The 18,802-nt window shown below is 46.3% G+C and overlaps 1 protein-coding gene across 13 annotated transcripts in view; it reads right to left on the reverse strand.

The window, feature by feature from the left end:
• STARD8 (StAR related lipid transfer domain containing 8) overlaps positions 1 to 18,802 on the reverse strand; it is a 158,759-nt gene that overhangs the window by 52,590 nt on the left and 87,367 nt on the right. The window contains exon 1 of one of the 13 annotated variants that reach the window (XM_075940814.1): positions 11,768 to 11,902. The exons of 11 other annotated variants lie outside the window; for them this stretch is intronic. Coding sequence is in view for 1 of the 2 variants with exons in the window: in XM_014574664.3 (XP_014430150.2) it covers positions 2,269 to 2,302 (34 nt within the window). In the remaining variant the exon portion in view is untranslated. Of the gene's footprint in view, positions 1 to 2,268; positions 2,898 to 11,767; positions 11,903 to 18,802 lie in introns of those variants that run through there. One more of the 13 variants, XM_014574664.3, reaches the window with a different exon arrangement.

The following is an 18,802-nucleotide window of genomic DNA, read 5'->3' on the forward strand; positions in this document are numbered from 1 at the left end:
CCACCCCGGACAGACAGTTCTCAGGGGTGCCCCGCTTGCAAAGCAGTCCTGGCTTGGATTGCCCGGAGTACCCACACTGGGCACATCACAGCACTCGGCCATCAGACCGGCTGCACTTGCCGCAGGCTGCCATCTGGGGAGAGGGGGCAATCGGGGGGCTGCAGGAGAGCTTCCACCCCCAGAAGCCCGCAGAGCCAGCCCAGTCCTCCCCATCGGGGGCTCGTACCCCATTCCTCCCTCACCTCCTTCCACTTACCCTTCCCTAGCCCCTCTTCTTGATGTACAAAATAAAGATAACGTTTCTTCCAACATTGACTCGGTCTTTACTGAACAAAACTGGGGGAGACTGGGAAAAGGAGGTGGGAGAGGGGAAGAGAAAGGTTGGGAGAGGGGAGGGCAACTAACATGAACAGGGGTTGGGAACAGGTCCCAGATGAAGAGAGGCTACAGAGACTGGGACTGTTCAGCTTAGAAAAGAGGAGATGGAGCGGGGACAGGATAGAGGTCTCTAAAAGCAGGGGCTGGGTGGAGAGGGTGCATTCAGAAAAGTTCTTCATGAGTTCCCATAAAGGAGGACTAGAGGACACCAAAGGAAAGGAATGGGTAGCAGGCTTCAAACTAGTAAGAGACAGTTGTTCTTGACAAAGCAAATAGTTAACCTGTGGAACTCCTTGCTGCATGAGGCTGTGAAGGCTACAACTAGAACAGAGTTTAAAGGGAAGTGAGATCAAGTCATGGAGGTTGGGTCCATGGAGTAGTCTTAGCCAGGGGGTAGGAGTGGTGTCCCTGCCCAAAGTTTGTGGAAGGCTGGAGAGGGATGGCACGAGACAAATGGCTTGGTTACTGTCTTCGGTCCATCCCCTCCAGGGTCCCTAGGATTGGCCACTGTCGGCAGACAGGCTACTGGGCTAGATGGACCTTTGGTCTGACCCAGGACGGCCATTGTAAGCTCAGGGCTCAGGGTCGGGGGTCTCAGTGGACCCCCTTGATTTTCATGCACACCTGCTCCTGGGTGGCCAGGCTGGCAGCTCTCCTGCCCTAGCCGGCCACTTTCCTGTGCCTAGTGCGGAGATCGTGGACGAGGTCCACGATGTCCGCACTAGCCCAGGAAGGTGCCCGCCTCTTGCGGTCCAGGGCAAGCTCCCGGGAGCCACCAGCCTGGTCCCGGCAAGAGGGGGTGGGCTGGGGGACATCGGGTGGGTGGCTCTGTGCCGTCCCAGGTGCAGGGTCTGCTGGCTGGGTGCTGGCAGGCTTGCACCTGGCACGGGCACCGTAGCCAGCCCGTGCCCCTTTAAGGGGTCCGGGGCCGGGAGGGGGGCATAGAGTTTCCCTGGTGTTGGCCAGAGTGGCCACCAGGGAAACCTGGGGAGGGCTAGCCTCCCACTAGTTCGAATTAAGGGGCTACACACCCCTTAATTCGAACTAGTAAGTTCGAAGTAGGCTTAATCCTCGTAAAATGAGGTTTTCCTAGTTCGAACTAAGCGCTCCGCTAGTTCGATTCAAATTCGAACTAGCGGAGCGCTAGTGTAGCGCCTATGAATGTTAGTTCGAACTAACGTCCGTTAGTTCGAACTAACATTGTAGTGTAGACATACCCAACTATGGCATGGTTGGCACTTCAATTATTTCTAAGGCTTTCTGCCCCCACCTGCTCCCTCTACAGGAGGAAAAGTGGAGGGTTGGAAAGCCCAGGAAGGCATATTGGGCGTGTGCACAGGAAGCAACAAAAGTTTAGTAGAGCTGGCACGCAAAGGAGTCAAAGACCTTTCATGGGTTGGGTTAACTGAGAAATAAACCCAAACATTAAAAGGACTAGAGAGTCTTACTATAATTAGAGTGCAGAGGAAAACTACACACAATGTAACTGTCATTTGATTACATTCTGGTCCTCTCACACCCACACCCTGGATTTCAGTGCCTCATCTTATCAATGCCTTTGAGGACTCACATCTAGTACAGCAGCAAACAGACTGACCGTAGCGTCTCTCTCAAAAGAGAATACAAGGTAAAGGAAATCACCTTGCAAGAAAAGTAAATTTGTTTTTTTTAAAAAGGAAAATGGTAATATTAAAAAAGGAATTACATCTCCAAATCCTTTTCCTATGTCAAGACAGAACACCCCAAGCAAACTAACAAGCTGCAAGAGGAAATGCTGTTTCTAAAACCCCTTCTGCAGAAAAAAAGGTTAATTTTACAAACTACTTCCACCTTCCCCTTTAAAGCCAACTTGCAAGTGGAAATGTAAAGCTCAGGCACAGACAGACTCACCATAGTTGAAACTGTTAATCCTGGCTTTGTTCATTGGAAATTGCAGATTAAATTAAGAAAATAAGAAAGCATGAGCACCATCCCCCTTCATCCGTTCCTGCAGCCAGCCTAAGCACCCTGCACTGGAGATGGGAGGATTCCCAACCAAAATTCCTTCCTGCAGGCAATAAGCTGGAGGTCTGTGTTCCCTTCTACCCAGGCCTACAGGACTCTACTAATAAAATCTGCCCTTGCTGACCTCATTTGCACTGAGAGCCACCTAGCTGGTTCTAGGAACTAATAGATCCACAGCTTGTGCAATGAGGGGGCTGAACTATTTAAATAGCAGGGGTGGGAGTAGGAGAGAGAAAGTGAGAGTAATAGTCTATGTACAGCATGCCGATTAACAACTTCAAGCTTCTCAAACTCTGCCTCTGCTGCTCTCCCTTGGAGCAACTCACTTCAGTAACATACTGGCATGAGGAAGTCATTTTAGTAGAAAGCGAGTGAGCAATACAGCAAATAAATAAGGTGCTGAGGAGACACATTATAGAGGTTCTCCTGTACTAGCCATGAGCATGTACTAGCTAAGACCTCACCAGACTTTCCCAGTTCCAACCTTTATTGGCAGCATTTCTAACCTGGGTGCTTAACCCTGGTGCCTATATCTGTATCAGACACCAAATACAAGTTTTCAGAAGTGCTGAGCAGTCCTAGCTCTTTGGGTATAACTCCCCTCCTCTCCCCCTCACTGTTACCAACATGCTGCATCCTAAAGTCGAACTGTACTGGGAACATGCAACATTACACAATGCCAGGAGCAGGAGCATTGAGCGATGTCATGGAAATGTGTCCTATTCAACCAGAGACTGACCAGTAACATCTCTCACCTCCACTAAAAAAACAGTGGGTGTTTTTTTACTAGAAAAATATGCACTTTAAAGACGGGGGTGGGCACTACAAGCCAGATTCTGACCCAACACTTTGGATGTACCCACTGAGAGCACATCTGAGTCTGGCTCCCTGAGTGTGCACTTCAACACAGTGGTGAAGGATGGTCAATCCCTTGAAAACTCAAGAGGCCACTCACTCTGTGGTGGAAGGATGGTCCAATACTTTAGACACTAGCACCTGGCACTCAGGAGACCTGGGTTCAATTCCCTGCTCCGCTACAGAATGTAGGGGTGACCTTTGGCAAGTCACTTAATCTTTGTTTCCTCTGTTCCCCACCTGTAAAATGGGAGTGATGGCACCTCCCTTCCTCCTGGGTGCTAGGAGGACACATTCACTGAAGATTGGTAGGTGCTCTTGATTATAGGGTGGAGGGGAACGTGGCCTCTGTTAAACAGCACATAGCATTGCTGCATAACAATTCAGGGCAGGATGTGAAAAAGAACTACATTCCGGCCAACACTACAAGATGATTTGACTAGGCAAAATGACATTAATTGAACTGGAATTTGGCCAGGACTCTGGAACTAAGAGCATTCATACCAGTTTGCAAGATTAATTCTCCTCCTGCAGCACACAGAGGGGTTTGTATGTGTGTGTATCCATCAGTGCGTGTGTGTCTGCGTATGTATCTAGTGATGGGGAGATGGGGGAGAGGGGTGTGTCCAGGATATTTGTGATCCTTTCCCCCCCTCAAAAAGATCTCAGCAAAATTCTCAGGAAAAGCCTCTTCCATGATTATCCCAGTCAGACCTTCCTGTTGTTAGTGCTCCAGTGGCGCCACAGAAGGAAACCAGACAGTAAATTTCCTACAATGAATGACGATCATCCATCTCTCTCATGGATGTGGAGTCAGCCAATATTTAGGGGAGGGGAAAAGGGAGGAGAGAATCTTTCTTGGCTCCAAAGATGATGGAAGAGACAGTTTGTCCATCTGCCTGCAGTGAGCTCAAATATTGTCCAGAGCAGAGGGCTGAGTGGGCCCAGGAAACAAATGGCTCCTTCTCTGATGGGAGAAAGGAAGAGTTGCCCAGATGCTGCTCTCTTCTGTAGGGCCAGAGAGGAGGAACAGAGGAGCAGGGTGGGGTGGGGACAAGGAAGGGAGAGCAAGGGGCAGAAGAACCAAGAGTTAGACTAATGCCCCCTGAGTATTATGGGGGGCAGCAGTTTAAGAGGACCCCTGCCAAGTGTCAGGGGCACTCAGAATTCATTAATATGGGGAGATGGAGTAAGGTAGAACCAAATACTGCAGGATCTGAGGCTGGGCATTTCAGCTAGCAGCCAGTAAAAGTCAGTCATTCTCAATGGGCTCTTTTCATCTTACTTTTAGAGTCAAATCCGGTTTGCCTGGCAGAGGCACAGAATGGTCCTATTTGTGCCCAAAGTTTCACACTGAATCCTCATTCGCTACTGACTTTTGGCAACTAGACCAGTATCTTCAAAAGACCATCATCTGCTACCATAATAATTGTGGAACCCAAAGCAGCTGGATGCGCTAGTGATTGGCACCTACTGCTACCTGCCATGTGTGAAACAATGCCAAGTCTTCAAAGGAGAATAAGATTTGGGCATTTTGTACAGATGGCCAAGAGCTCTCTCAGATTTTCATTTCATGTCTCCACCAACTTCATCAGCCCCCTCACTCCCTAAAGACAGAGAGAGAGCGTATTAATGTACCAATCAAATAGGCAATAATCCTCCCAAATACTATTGGCAGCACTTTACAGACTAACAGAACATGTTGATGGTATCATGAGCTTTCGTGGGCACAGCCCACTTCTTCAGATGATCAGAGTTTTGTCTCAAAACTGGGGGGCTGAAGAAGAGGGCTGTGTCCACGAAAGCTCATGATACCATCGACATGTTCTGTTAGTCTATTAAGCACTACCAGAGCATTTGTTGTTGTTTAAGTTTATCCTGTACAGACTAATTCAGCTACCCCCTGAAGCTTCCAAATATTAGTCATCTACCTACTAGCAATTACACCCAACTATAATTTTCTAGCAGGTCTCCATTCCCCTGTAGCGGTGATATTAATGCAGTAAAGGGAACAAAATAATCTCCATGCTTTTGCGGTGTTGGCTGATGACCTGTGGTATTCCCCTCCATCCCTAGAAGATACATTATAGTACAAATGGCCAGACACACTGGGTTTGCTTTCCTAGAGATACAATACCAGACCACATGGACCATTATGACAATTTCTGCATACTTAACTATCACCATAATCCAGACAAAATCTTCTTCCAAAAATATAACCCCCTAAAATAAGACATGGAGACGTGCTGCAGTAGCAAAGCAAGTCTGGAGCTAGGAACCTGCAGGCATCAAGCAGGTCACAATTGTGGAAATGTGGATGCAGGAGTGAAACCTTGGAATGAGGGTAAAGACCAGTGACTATGAACCTGAATTTTATATAGGTGGCCAGAGCTAAATTTGAGATTACAAACTTTTGTGTCTGTTTCATTTGAAGATGGAGTAGTAAAGAGAATCAAACACCAATACTTCCTTTCCATTACAGAGCAAACAGTCGCCACGGGAGAACCAGGCCAAAAAGCCTTTGGGAACTGGTTTTAAAAGACGTCGCAGAAAGACACAAGGGTAACAATTTTTTTTTTTTTTTTAAACACAACCTCCTTGCCAGGAATGTGGGGAATGCCAGGGAATATTCTAAACACGGCGCAAAGAAAAGCTGGCCTCAAGCTCTATTACATGGTTATCAGATGCTGAAACCTGATGGAAGCCTTGGAAACCAAGGACTGAGCTTAACTGGTTTGACTCTGAAATTTCTTCTGACACCAGAGAAGTCAGCAGAGCAGCACGAGTTAGTCTGGGGGGATGAAGACTCTAAATATCCTCTAGCCATCCGCCTATCTACTATTATGACTTTGCCATACAAATACATGACATTTTTATGCCTATTGTGCCTTCTGTTTAAAGAGCTAAAATGAAACAAACCTCTTGGGAGGCAGGTGAGTGTCCCTATTCCCATTTCACAGATAGTAGCCCAATGTCTGTGACTCTAAGGCTGAAACGGTGGCTGTTCCCTCTGGGCGGTGCTGCTGCCTCCCGCCATGGCGCTCTGCTGACTTCTGCGCCGCTCAGCAGGGCCGCCGCGCTGGAGTAAGCAGTGCAAGCAGCTGTTTGGGGTTCGTGCTCCTGCACGGCGGCCCAACTGAGCAGCACAGAAGTCAGCCGAGCACCATGGTGGGAGGCAACAGCGCCGCCCAGAGGGAACAGCCAGAGGGCGGGGCCTGGACAAGTGAGCATCTCTGACATCAGGAAAGGGCACCAGATTCAAAAGGAGGAAAGAGGAGCAGACACAGAGGAGACAGCAAGGAGAACGGAGGAGGTGGAGGACAATGAGAGAGAGAGAGAGACGCAGCAGGAGGAGGAGAAGAGAAACACAGAGTGACAGGCGGGAGGGGGAGAAGAGAAAGAGAGAGAGATGGAGAGAGGGGCAGGAGGCGGACGAGAGCTGAGAGTGAGAGAGAGAGGGCGAGGCAGTAGGAAGAGAAGAGAGAGAGAGGCCGATCGCACCGCTTGCTCCTATACAGCGGCCCAGCTGAGTGGTGCAGAAGTCAGCTGAGTGCCACAGTGGGAGGCGAGGGGGGGGCGGGGCAGTGACGTACACACCCATGGGGTGGGGCCTGGACAAGCATGCATCCCCGATGGAGACAGAGGAGAATGGAGAGAGAGTGAGAGGCAGGAGGGGCAGAAGAGAGAGACAGAGAGAGAGGCAGAAGGCGGAGGAGAGCTGAGAGAGGGGGAGGCAGCAGGAGGAGGAGAGAGAGAGAGAGAGAGAAAAAGAGACAAGGAGAGAGAGACCGGAGGCTCAGGAGAGAAGACTGACGTGGAGGAGAGACCTGAAAATCCCGTCTTATGATGGGCTAATTGGCTAGTTTCACAGATAAGTAAACAGGAGCAGTCGGTGGAGACGGGACTTGCTTGTGATCACAGAGTGAGTTGGTTGCACAGCCAGGAAGAGAATCCAGGAGTGCTGAATCCCTGTAATTCTTCTCTAACCATTAGGCAATACTTCTCAGCTCTTCAGAAAGCTTCCTTTCCACTTTGGCTAGTTCACCAAATGTATTTGTGCTTTCTGTGGCTTTTTCTCTCTTCCTGCCTACTCAGACCTTCAGAGAAGTTCAGGCACCGAACCTGTGGCATGAGAATCCCTCCCACGGCTGCAGACGGTAAAGCCAGTAGTTCAGGGAGGCTATGAACCAGTGGGGTCAGGCCCAAGGAAAAGCTGGGTTAAGAAGGGGCAGGAAGCTCTTATTCGACACACCAATATCCTGAGGAGCAGCACAGGCAACTGACACCAATTACCGTCAAAGCAAGGGCTTTTTGGCAGAAATTAACATGTTTTTTTCTAGCTTCAGCTCAGCCTGTAAGTTCCTCTTTAAGTAACGGAAGCTCCTTTTCCAGGACCAGATGTGTCATATCAAGACTTATTTGGGGACTTTTTGCCCAGTGGAGCATCAACAAGAAAGAAAATGGTTCTGACTATTCACACAGCAAGAAGGGAGGCAGCTCGCACACGAAGATAAGATCGGTGCTCTGTGGTGGGGCATCTCTAGTGGCTAACAGGCTCTGTGGAACCAAGGGTAATATGGATTACTAGTCACATTTACTGCTTGTAAAGCCTTGGGCTTAAAACTCAGGAGGGAGTTTTCACTCAGTGATACAAAAAGCACCCACCTCTTATTACTGGAGTAATTACAGGTCTGTCAGTTTGACATTGAAGCGCAGGCAAGATAAGGGAATGGCTGATACAGGATTTGAAAAAAAAATTTAAAGAGGGTAATACAATCAATGTCAAATAACACAGGTTTATGGAAAATAGATCCTGCCAATCTAATATATTATCTTCTGGATGAAATTACAAGTGTGGTTGGTAAAGGTAATAGTGTTCATCTAATACACTTGACATGTGAAAGCTATTTCACTGGGTACTGCATGACATTTTGATTAAAAACTAGAAAGATACAAAATTAGCATGACACATTAAATGAATTATTAAAATCTGGGTAACTAATAAACCTCAAAATGTAACTGTACACAAGGAATCATCATTGAGTGGGCATGTTTCTAGTAGGGTCCCACAGGAACTGGCACTTGGCTCTAATTCTGTGACCTGGAAGAAAACATCAAATCATCAAGGATAAAGTTAGTCAGTGTGCAGGTACTAGTAGGTGTTGGTGGCCATGAATACTGGAAGTCAGACTACATGGTCTGATGGTCCCTTCTGGCCTTAAACTCCAATGAAGAGGACAGGTTCCTGATTCAGAGCTATCTGGATTATCTGGTAACCTGAGTACAAGCAAAGAATGTGTGTTTTAATGCAGCAAAATGTAAGTGTACACATCTGGGAGCAAAGAACGTCAGCCACACTTACAGCAAGGGGGATTCTAACCTGAAAAGCAGAAACTCTGAAAAAGATGTGGAGGTCATGTTGGATAATCAGCTGAACATAAGCTTTTAGTGCAATGCTGTGGACAAAGCTACTAATGCAATTCTGGGATGCATCAATGGAAATCTCAAGCAAGCATAGAAAGGATGTTTTACCTCTACAGTGGCATTGGTGCAACCACTGCTTTACTACTCTGTCCAGTTCTGGAGTCCACACTTCAAGGACATTAACAAGTATGAGAGTGTTCATAGAAAAGCCATGAGAATGATTAAAGAATTAGAAATCCTGCTTTCTACTTAAAGACTCAAGGAACTCAATCTATTTATTTCACCGGGGAAAGATAAGGAGTGACTTGATTACAATCAATAAGCACTTACATGGGAACAAATATTTAATAACTGACTCTCTATTCTAGCAGAGGAAGGTATAACATGAGCCAATGGCTGAAAGTTGAAAACAAATTCAGACTGGAAATAAGGCATATGTTTTTTTAACAAGGAGGATAAACTGCTGGATTAGGACACCACTGGCATCTTGAAAACGAGGATTGCATTTTTACTAAAAGATCTAATCTGGGAATTATTTGGGGGAAGTTCTCTGGCACATGCTAGACAAGGAGCTCAGACTAGTTGATCACAATGATCCCTTCTAGATTTCAAATCTATGAGTTTACAAAACATCTTCAGGCTGTGGCCATAAACCTAGCACAGAGAACAAAATCATGCATGCTGCAGGAGGCCTGGGCTATCTCACTGTAAAGAAAGACACTGATAAGGCTGATCAGACCTACATTCAGATAAATTGTGTTTTGCTGTGGCTCAGTGCTAGAAGACTGTTTGAGGACAGCAAGACTCTCTCTGACATACAAAAAATGCTTCTAACAGTCAAGGGGTAAGTGACGGGCTCTCTGCTCTGGATCAGAAAGTTCTGTCTGCCATGCATCAGAATGGCAGCCTTCCACGAAAATGGCACATGAAAGCACGACAGAAAAAGATCCATATGAACGCTGCTACTTTTTGTTTTCATGGCCAAATCTTGTATTCGGTCCCTTGTATCATCCAGCAACATCTCTAGTCCACTTGCTCCAAGGTAGCATCCGGCACAAAGCCCAATAAATACTCTTAGATCTAGAGCACTTGGTATAAACAAGTCTAGCCTACCTACAATTTAGAAATTGAAATAAAGGGGCTGTTTAGTTGGGAATATTTCCGTTCACGGTAAGGGACTGTTGTGGAGAAATATTTGTGAAATTTCACACGTTTAATTAATTCAACATACAATGAAAAAATATTATATTTTTATGCTTTCAAAAATCACTGAATTATTTGTCCCAGTCTTACTTTCAACCCTGCTGGAGGAGTTGAGCAGAATTAGTATTTCTATGCAAAACTTGCAATAAACTGGAATTTAACAAGTAATTTATTTACCTCAGACATGTTTGTGATGGGAGGTGGGGGAAGCTCTTTAGGGATCGGGAGGGATTTTGCCAGTGATTCTGCCTTTCCCTCTAGAACAGCTATTACTTTTCTTTGTATGCATATCGCTTTGCTCTCCCAGAAGTGCCAAGGTGCATTGCACACAGATATAAAGCATATTCACCCAAACATTCCAGAATAATGAAACTCTAACATCTTCAGGTCTCTGCATAGCCAAGTGTCCGTGTCTAGTGAGAATACCATTACAAGACCAGCGAGACAGAAGAAACATTTTTATTGCCAGTGGCTTATTTACTCCGTAGGGAGACATAACTGAAACTTCCTCTGCTTGCCTTATGTGTGTATATCTTATTTGCTATATTAGACAGAAACTTGAAGCTGTGTCTAATGTTAATCTCTCCCTCCCTCCACTTATGGATGGGGAGAAGCTACTTCATTACTGCAAGACATACAGTATAGTCACAGAAACACCAACTCATGAGTCAGACAGATAAGAAAATGGAAACCAGGCTTTACTGAAGACATTTGCATCCTTGCCCCCCAGCAACACACTGAAAAGACTCAAGTTACTGAAGCGATCTGAACCTCAGCGACAGTCTGCCAGACCTTCCTTCTACCTTCCTAGTGTAATGGGAGGCTTGTTACAAAAAGCTCTGAGGGCAGGACCTACCTGCCTTTTCCTAGTTGGTCTTGCCCAACCCTCAAAGCAGGATTCAACCTCTCTAAATCCTTTTCTTAGTCATCTGTTTAGTGGAAGCAAGCTTCAGAACAGTTATATCTAGACTCGCTGCTTCTACTGACCATAATGTTTCATAAATACCCATCTCCAGAGCAAAACGCAGAACAGAGAAAACTGGAACAACTTCTATTAGAAAATAAAACAAAAAATTGACAAAGTGGCTGTAGTAGCATTCAGAATCCCAATCGGCTTAAGAGCCCAGCAAGGAAACAAAAGTTCTTCAATATTCTTCAGAATATTACACATCATCTTTTACCTATGTGCCTATCTATGTATGCCACTGCCAAGAGCCATTTACAAATATGGCCTCTGTTCAAGAAATGACATGTAAAAAGATTACTAGTCGGTGATTTCTCTGAACGAACTGGGTAAGTGTGTAAGCAAATGCACAGGGATAGGCAAAGGCAGCCCTAAGTAGCAATGTGTTGCTGTCTTCCTCTTTAGTAAGCCCACGGAAACTACAAGTCCCAAGATGCAGTACTCCATGTTGAGCTGAGGGGCCCAGACCATAAAAGTCAGGAAAGTTAGTAGCGCAGGACAGGAGACAGTTAGTTCATGGTCTGTATTGCTCAAGAGGGGCCAGGAAGGAAGAGCACCAAACCACAGCACTCCGCCAAACCCCTGCTGCTGCTGCTGCCTGCAGTATCACTAAGGAGTTTTGTGGGGCTTAATTGGTTGATTGCAAAAGTGCCACGTCCCACAGCAGAATAGGAGTATCATTAACACAAGCATTTATTCTGTCATTTAAACCCACAGGAAAAACTGGAGAGAATGAAAGAAGTGAAACATGCAGCATCATTGACACTGGCTGCAGCTAACAGGAGGGAAAAGGTGCATCCAGACCACCAGGGGCCAGCACCATCACCTACCACAGAGCGATTCAGCCACACTCAGGCCAGGTCTACACTAGACCCGTAAGGGGTTGGCTTAAGGTACACAATTGCAGCTACGTAAAATACATAGATGGAATTGGCTTACCTTAAGCTGAGTCTGGTGGCATCCATACAACAGGAGGCCGACAGGTGCCAACACTCACATCACCTTCCCTTAGTCCTTGCGACTGCGAGGAGCACAGGTGCCAGGTAGAGCTGCCCTCTGCGTTTGATTTATGGGTCTGTACTAGGCACCCTAAATTGAATACCAGAACATTGATCTCGAGTGAAGACATGCCCTCAGTCATTGTTAAATGCAGCTTAATGACAGAGAAATGTCACCTGATGAAAGTTGCCAACTGTTAGCCAGCAGAGACGAGACTGGAAAAGACAGAGCATATAGTTCATCTGTCTGTATCTCCATGCTGCAGCAAGCTTGTTCTTTAGACCTTGTTTGAATAAACCCTCCTCCAGTGTGATTCCCTTGTGGCTGCACTAAAATCTGCCTTCAGCAGCCAGCCAAATGGTAACAGCCTAAACTTCAGCTTACTGTCTCCAAGCAGCATCATGCCTGGTGTTTCTCTTGGGCCCATCTCCCGAATCTCTCCATATCCGTGGAGGGGACACAGCCAGGATGAGATGCAATCCTCCAGGTGAAGAACCATGGCAATGTAGCCAACCCTGAGCACTCACAAAAATCATGAGACATGATTCTGAAGCCAAAGTGATGCATTTGGAGTGATTTTTATTTCCCACTGAATATTTCAGCCTTTAGAATTTCCCAGCTTGTCTCTGCAACCACAAGAGTTAAAACTTCTTTAAAAAAAAACAAAAAAAGGCTGAGTCTCTCATTTTCTACGCATCTCGAGAAGCTGGGACTATCAGATCACCACCAAATATCACGGAACTCATGCTAATATCAGGAGCATTGGCAACACTGCAGCATGGTCATGCACAATGGTAACTTCCCCTCTTTGTGTTTTGTTTGTTTTACAAGACCTTTGTCAACCCTTTGATGGCTGTGGGTATTTCTGCCCTAGCAAATTCACATCTCCATAAGCATACAAGCTCATTTCCACTCCAAGAAGTAGACACTCTCCATCAGCAGCAAAAGCAAGCACTCACATGCTTTGCTTCTTTGTAAAGTCCAAGGCCCACAGAGCCAGCCCTGAGCAGAGAAGGCATCAGACATCCAGCAGTTCCTCTGGGAAAAGGTGATAGCATTTGTAGTGACATCAGCCAGATCGCCCCCCTTTACATTTACACCTTTCCTGTCTTCACTGCAGTGACATGCATGCTAGAGAAAGTGTTTAATCTCTCCCCCATGAGCCAGGGCTCAAAGTCATTATTTTAGAGATGACCTTCAAAGGTCAAGTACCAAATTCCTGCAGCTTTACCAATATATGCTGATTGCTTCCAACAGCAGAGCTAAGCAGAACTTTCAGCTTCTTACTAATCAAACAATATGTTCCTCATTTCTTATTAAAGAGTAATATGAAGGGCCCAGGCCAATGTTTTGGCGCCATCCACCATATCCTAGTAACATTACTGGGGGTTTTATTTAGCAGCTATAGGCTGAATTTAAAAATGGGACTGTGCTTTGATGACTCTCAAAAGCACTCCTTCATACGATAGAAGATGATCATGCAACTTCATAATCACGATTAAGTTTTATTAACCAGCAAGCATATGGTATTTTAAATGCAAGCATTTGCACCTAAGAAGTCCACTGGGAGAAGGTCATCCACAGAGAAAAAATTCTATAAATGACCAAAAAATACTTCACAATGAATTAATTCATTGACTGAACTCAGCCTCTCATTTGGCTAACAGCTATGAAGAGAGCAGACTGCAATTTTCCCAGATATATTCATTATTCAAATACACTGCAGAAAAATCTTTTCATATTTTTTACTGCACAGATTGATTGCAAATATTCCAAAATTGAATTGTGCTGCATAATTGTCACTAGAAGCCAAGGGAGAAGGAGGGGGCCACAATTATGGCCAACACAAAGTCACTTTGAAATTGAAATGTGGAAAGTTATTGTTTCATTATTTGCTGTGCTCTAAAAGAAATCTGTTCGATAAGTAATATGCATCTAATGAGCATTGTGCAACAATGCACCTGCCAACTCTTTTCTTCTTCCCCTTCACTTTTACGATAGGTAATTTCATTCCCTGGCTCCACACCCTTCTAGTCAATCTGGTCTCCAGTCCTGGGAAAGTGTGATAAAACTATAAACGATCAGAGATAACAGCAGTTCCTGTTTAAGGACAGAGAAGGATGTACAGCTATTGGATACTCACTTCCTTATGCAGGCTTTCCATACAAGAGAAGCGAATTTTCCAGCTGAAGTAAGAAGACCTTCCACTAAGTGTCAAGACAGATACTAATCCCCACTAGAGCAAGCAAGACTTCTCCAGGAAGCTCAGGAAAAGCTCCTATCATTGGAGTGAACTTTCTTCCAGGAATAACCACCTTTTGAAGAGAAATGGCTCTCTCTCACATACACACACACACGTATCTTGGACAGCCTCTCCCTTTTCTAGAAGTTCCACATTGGATCAGTCTTCTTCCTGTTCAGCATGAAGAGGTAGCCTTGTTTTAACATCTCCTCTAAAACTGAGTCAAAAGCGGCTATGATGAGCAACACGTGTGCATGTCTGTCTGACATAGAGAGTCGTGTAGAATGAGAGATGTGTAAAACCCCTCATTTTAATTTGTAGTTTTCTGTAAAAGGCTAGTTTGTTTTATGTATGCTGGGAGTGGGAAATAATTTTTGATGGGGGGGAGACCACTCCAAAAATGTGATAAGTTGTCAAGTGCCACACTCTTCCATTATATTAATGGGGAAAGTGCCGTGTTTGGGATGGTGCAGAGGGGAGTTTGGGGTAAGTGACTGGGGTATAGGAGGGGATGTGGGATTTGGGAGGGAGTTTGGGTGAAGAAGGGGATTGTGACCTCCGACAGGAGACTGCGGTGCAGGAGGGGGTGTAGGATCTGGGAAGGGGTATATGGGTGCAAGAGAAGATTCTGACCTGGAGGAGGGGTGCAGGAGGAGCTGCAGGGTTTGGGAGGGGGCTGTGACTTGATGCAAGAGTGCAGGAAGGGGTGCAGGAATTTGGGATGAGACCAGGGACAGGTGATTGGGATGCTGGATCTGGAAAGGGGTTGCGACGTGGAGATGGGGTATTGGCGAGAGTGCAGGGTCTTGGAGAAGGTATCGGCACAGTAGCAGGGATGCAGAGGATTGGGGGGGAGGGAAGGGTTGGTGGTAGGATGATGGCCAATATTGTGTCATTGTTTCCTTATACAGGTTGAACCTCTCTAGTCTGGCACCTTGGGGACCTGACCAGTGCTGAAGCAAATAATTTTCCATACCACAGGAGGTTAACATTATCTAGCAGCATTACCAACACTTTCACTGCTTACTACAGACATTAAGAGGCGGGTAACCGACTAATCGTGTAGTCAATATAAATTGTATTGACTACATGATTAGTCAGTAAGCCAAGTGCAGGCAGCCCGGCTCCTACTACATTTGAATTGCAGAGGTAGGTTCCAGACTGGTGTGAGCTGGGACAGAGCCAGGACCGCTGCGGCTCTGCATTTTAAATGCAGAGCTGCAGCAGTCCTGGACTGGTGCAAGCCCCAGCTGTTGCGAACAGAGGCTGCTTCACAGCAGCAGTCCCTGTCCCCGGGGTGGGCCCAACTCCCCACTGGCATTCCCCCATAGACAGGGACTACTGACAGAGCAGTCTCTGCCTGCAGCGAGCCTGGGCCTGCCACGAGTAGAGGCTGCTTTGCGGCAGCCTCCCCTACTCCACTCTTCCGCTGCTGCCTCTGATAGAGGCAGTAGCACAGGGTGGGGATGGGCAGGCAGCACCACGGAGACAGTGCTGGGGGGAAACTGGCTTTTAACCTGGCTTCTCCCAGCACTGACTCCTGTTTCTGCCCACACACACACACACCATTTGCTTCCTTTGATATAGAGACAGCAAAGGGAGGAGCCAACTCAATTACCCAATAGGCTTAGGTTTATTGGGTAGTCAACTATTCACTTACATCCCTACAGCTCACTGGGCTCTCAGAAGATATTTAGGGATAAATTAGAGCTAAATAACCACATAGAACACTGAGAGCCAGGACTGGTGGCTCTAAACAGACTTGGGACCGTGGGAAACTTGGTCACACCCATGACAAATGAACATCCGGCTAACGAAACTCACCCCGGACTACGGATGCTGCTGAACCACAAAGTGATGGACTAGAAAGGTTCAACTTGTACTCCTCTATCTGTCAGTATCCATCTGACATCTTTTTACTCGTGTTTGTTCAGTACCTTGCTCAATGGGACCCTGGTCTGTGACTGAGACTCTGAAGTACTACCATAATACAAATAATACAGGCCTCTGTGACTGGTATTCATGGTCCCCTATTCCTGTGATACACTTAATAGCAAGTCTCTGTGCTGGGATGTGCTCTCACTCATAATGCAGTATTTGCAAGATTAATAGTTGAAGCATTGTGGGTTAGAGCATATAAAATATGAAGGGAGGCATCTGGCACCAGCTGGTACAGATAATGTCTTATCTGATGAACTGACAGAACTGCTGGAAAAGGTTTGACAGTTATTAATCTATAGAAGAGGCAAACAGTAGTTAGTAGCCTACTGACCCACAATAAACCATAACAGCCACACAATGCAAGCATCTCCACTAAGCCTCCAAAATGTTTTCAACAAGACACCTAAGAAATATAAAATGTTCCCAGCTCACTTCTCATCCCTGGTGGTATTTTCATGATGTTGGACCCCAAAGTTCAGCTGTGCTGTCATCAGCCCTACAAGACACCGGGCTGGGAGCCAAAACAAAACAATGAAAGCCATTTACAGGGCAGGAAATGGCATCTGCTGGATGAAACGCTATCTTCAGACAAGATGTGTTTGGATAACTCCAGTTTCATAACTCACTTCTTCCGAGGTTAGGAAATCACAGTAATACAAAGAAAATATAATGGGGAGCGCAGCCTTGGCATGTTGGACAGCAGGAGAAGCAGCTGAGTACTCTTCCCTGTTGATTCACATCCATACAAGCTGTCTCTTCTATTCCAGTCGCCCATGGACTTCAGTGGGGCTGAGAAAGTGTATGAGCCTCACTGAGCATCAAGGGTGAATTAAATTAGGTCTCCTCCATATTTACAATGCAGATTTGTTGGTCTCTCTGTGGCCTCACTCAGTACATATTATGTGGCCCTTTACAAATGGGCTATTTCGCAGAAGCCAAGTAGCGAGTTGGGATCAAAGTAAAACCACCTTTACATTTCTGGCTTTTACCTTCATCACCACAGATGTGTCAGGTAGGAGCTTTACAGGAAAGGAAGGCAGGTCAGCCTACTCTTTGCTATTCCAGGAGTCCTTGGTCCTTCTGTTCTCTGTATTTATATGTAAAACGGGGTGATTCTCACCTAAAAGCCCTTCTAGAGACTAAGGAAACCCTAAGTCCCTCATTAGGTAAATAGGTACTAATGTGAAGGGGCTGAGAGAGGAGAGAGACTATTTGACAACAGGTTTTATAGTGCACAACCAAGCCACAGAGACAGCTGCTATCAATCATCTTAGGCCTAGCAGGAGCATGATCTGAACTCCCATCACGGCATCAGCATGAAGCATAAAAGTTTATTTTAACCTTATATTATTCCAAATCAAATTGTATCGATCAAACCGTTACATGTTTTTGTGTGTGTGTGTGTGTGTGTGTGTGTGTCTGTCTGATTAAAAAACCCAGAAGGGATCACTGTGATTATCTAGTCCAGGGCTCGTGACCCGTTTGTATGCGGCCCGCGGTACCTCGAGCTGCTTCCTGGGCCGCCTGCCTTGTTGCTGTGGGCTCCAGCGGCAGTGCGTGTCCGCAAGCCGAGCTACACCACATTGAGCCAGGCCGAGTGTGCAGGAGCTTCCAGCCGGCGGGCAGTGGGGGGGGACAGGGTACACCGGCCATGCTGGCCACAGTGGCAGTGCCTCCTGACGAGTGGAGCCATGCAGCGCCGCACTGAGCCAGGCTGCATCGGCGCATGCGCAGGAGCTGCAAGAGGCAGCTGGAGAGCCGAGCAGTGAGGCACATGGCAAGGCAATGGCAGTGCTGGGCAGCAAGAGAGGTGGTGAGGCGATGGCAGAAGCAGGTGGCAAGGTTGGGGTGAGAAAGGTCTGTGCTGGGGCTTGGGTAGGGTTACCATACGTCCAGTTCTTCCCAGACACATCCTTGGTTTTACATGTTAAATTGCCATCTGGACAGGTTTTTTAAAAGGCAAAAAAAGTCCGGGATTTTTTGCCCTGCAAAGGGGATCGGAGAGGGGGCGGCGGTACGTGCCTTCAATGGAACATTCGGAGCCACGTGTCTGGACCACTCTCAGCTGCTCTGCAAACAGGCTCCAGCACCTGCAGGGAAAAGTGCGTGGTTCAGGTGAGTCCTAGGGCGTTACCCTCCTACCCGCTAGATCTATGTCCCCAGCTCTGCGGGAGGGAAGGGCACTAGGTTAGAGCAGGGAAGCTGGGGGTGCCTGGCTCTGAGGAAGGGGTGGGGCATTGGGTAGGAGCAGAGAACTGGGTGTTAAAACTTCTGGCTTCTTTCTTTTCCTGTAGGTGGGCAGTGGGTCTGTTTGTTAGATTTGGGGGTTCCAGTCTCTGCTTTGTGAGAACTGTGGGAGCTGGTGCTTGGTGGGGTGGGCAGGGGAAAGGAAGGGATTCTGGGAAGCAGGATTCCTGGGTTCCTTTTTTTAGCCATAGCACATTTCCCCTTGGTGCCTTTAACTTCACATTGATTGTATTTATATTTCAGTAAATATTGTACTGACAGTTGTTCTTTGATTTGTTAAAATTGTGAAGCCAAAACAAAAGAGTAATCAATATAATGGTCTTCTCTTCATATGTGTTTTAGTAGTTAAATTCCTGGACTGTCATTATGCATTAAAAGTGCTGTCATATGGGTGGAAATTAGGTAAATATTACATTTTATTAATATTAGAAGAATTGATTTAAATAGGGACTGCGTGTTGTGTAGTCTTGCCTTAATTTTCGTATTCATGCTTGTCAGTGTGAAAAGCTATTTGCATATATTTGCATAAATATTTGCATATATAT

This window comes from Pelodiscus sinensis, chromosome 13, assembly GCF_049634645.1.
Source record: "Pelodiscus sinensis isolate JC-2024 chromosome 13, ASM4963464v1, whole genome shotgun sequence".
Classification (NCBI taxonomy): Eukaryota; Metazoa; Chordata; order Testudines; family Trionychidae; genus Pelodiscus; species Pelodiscus sinensis.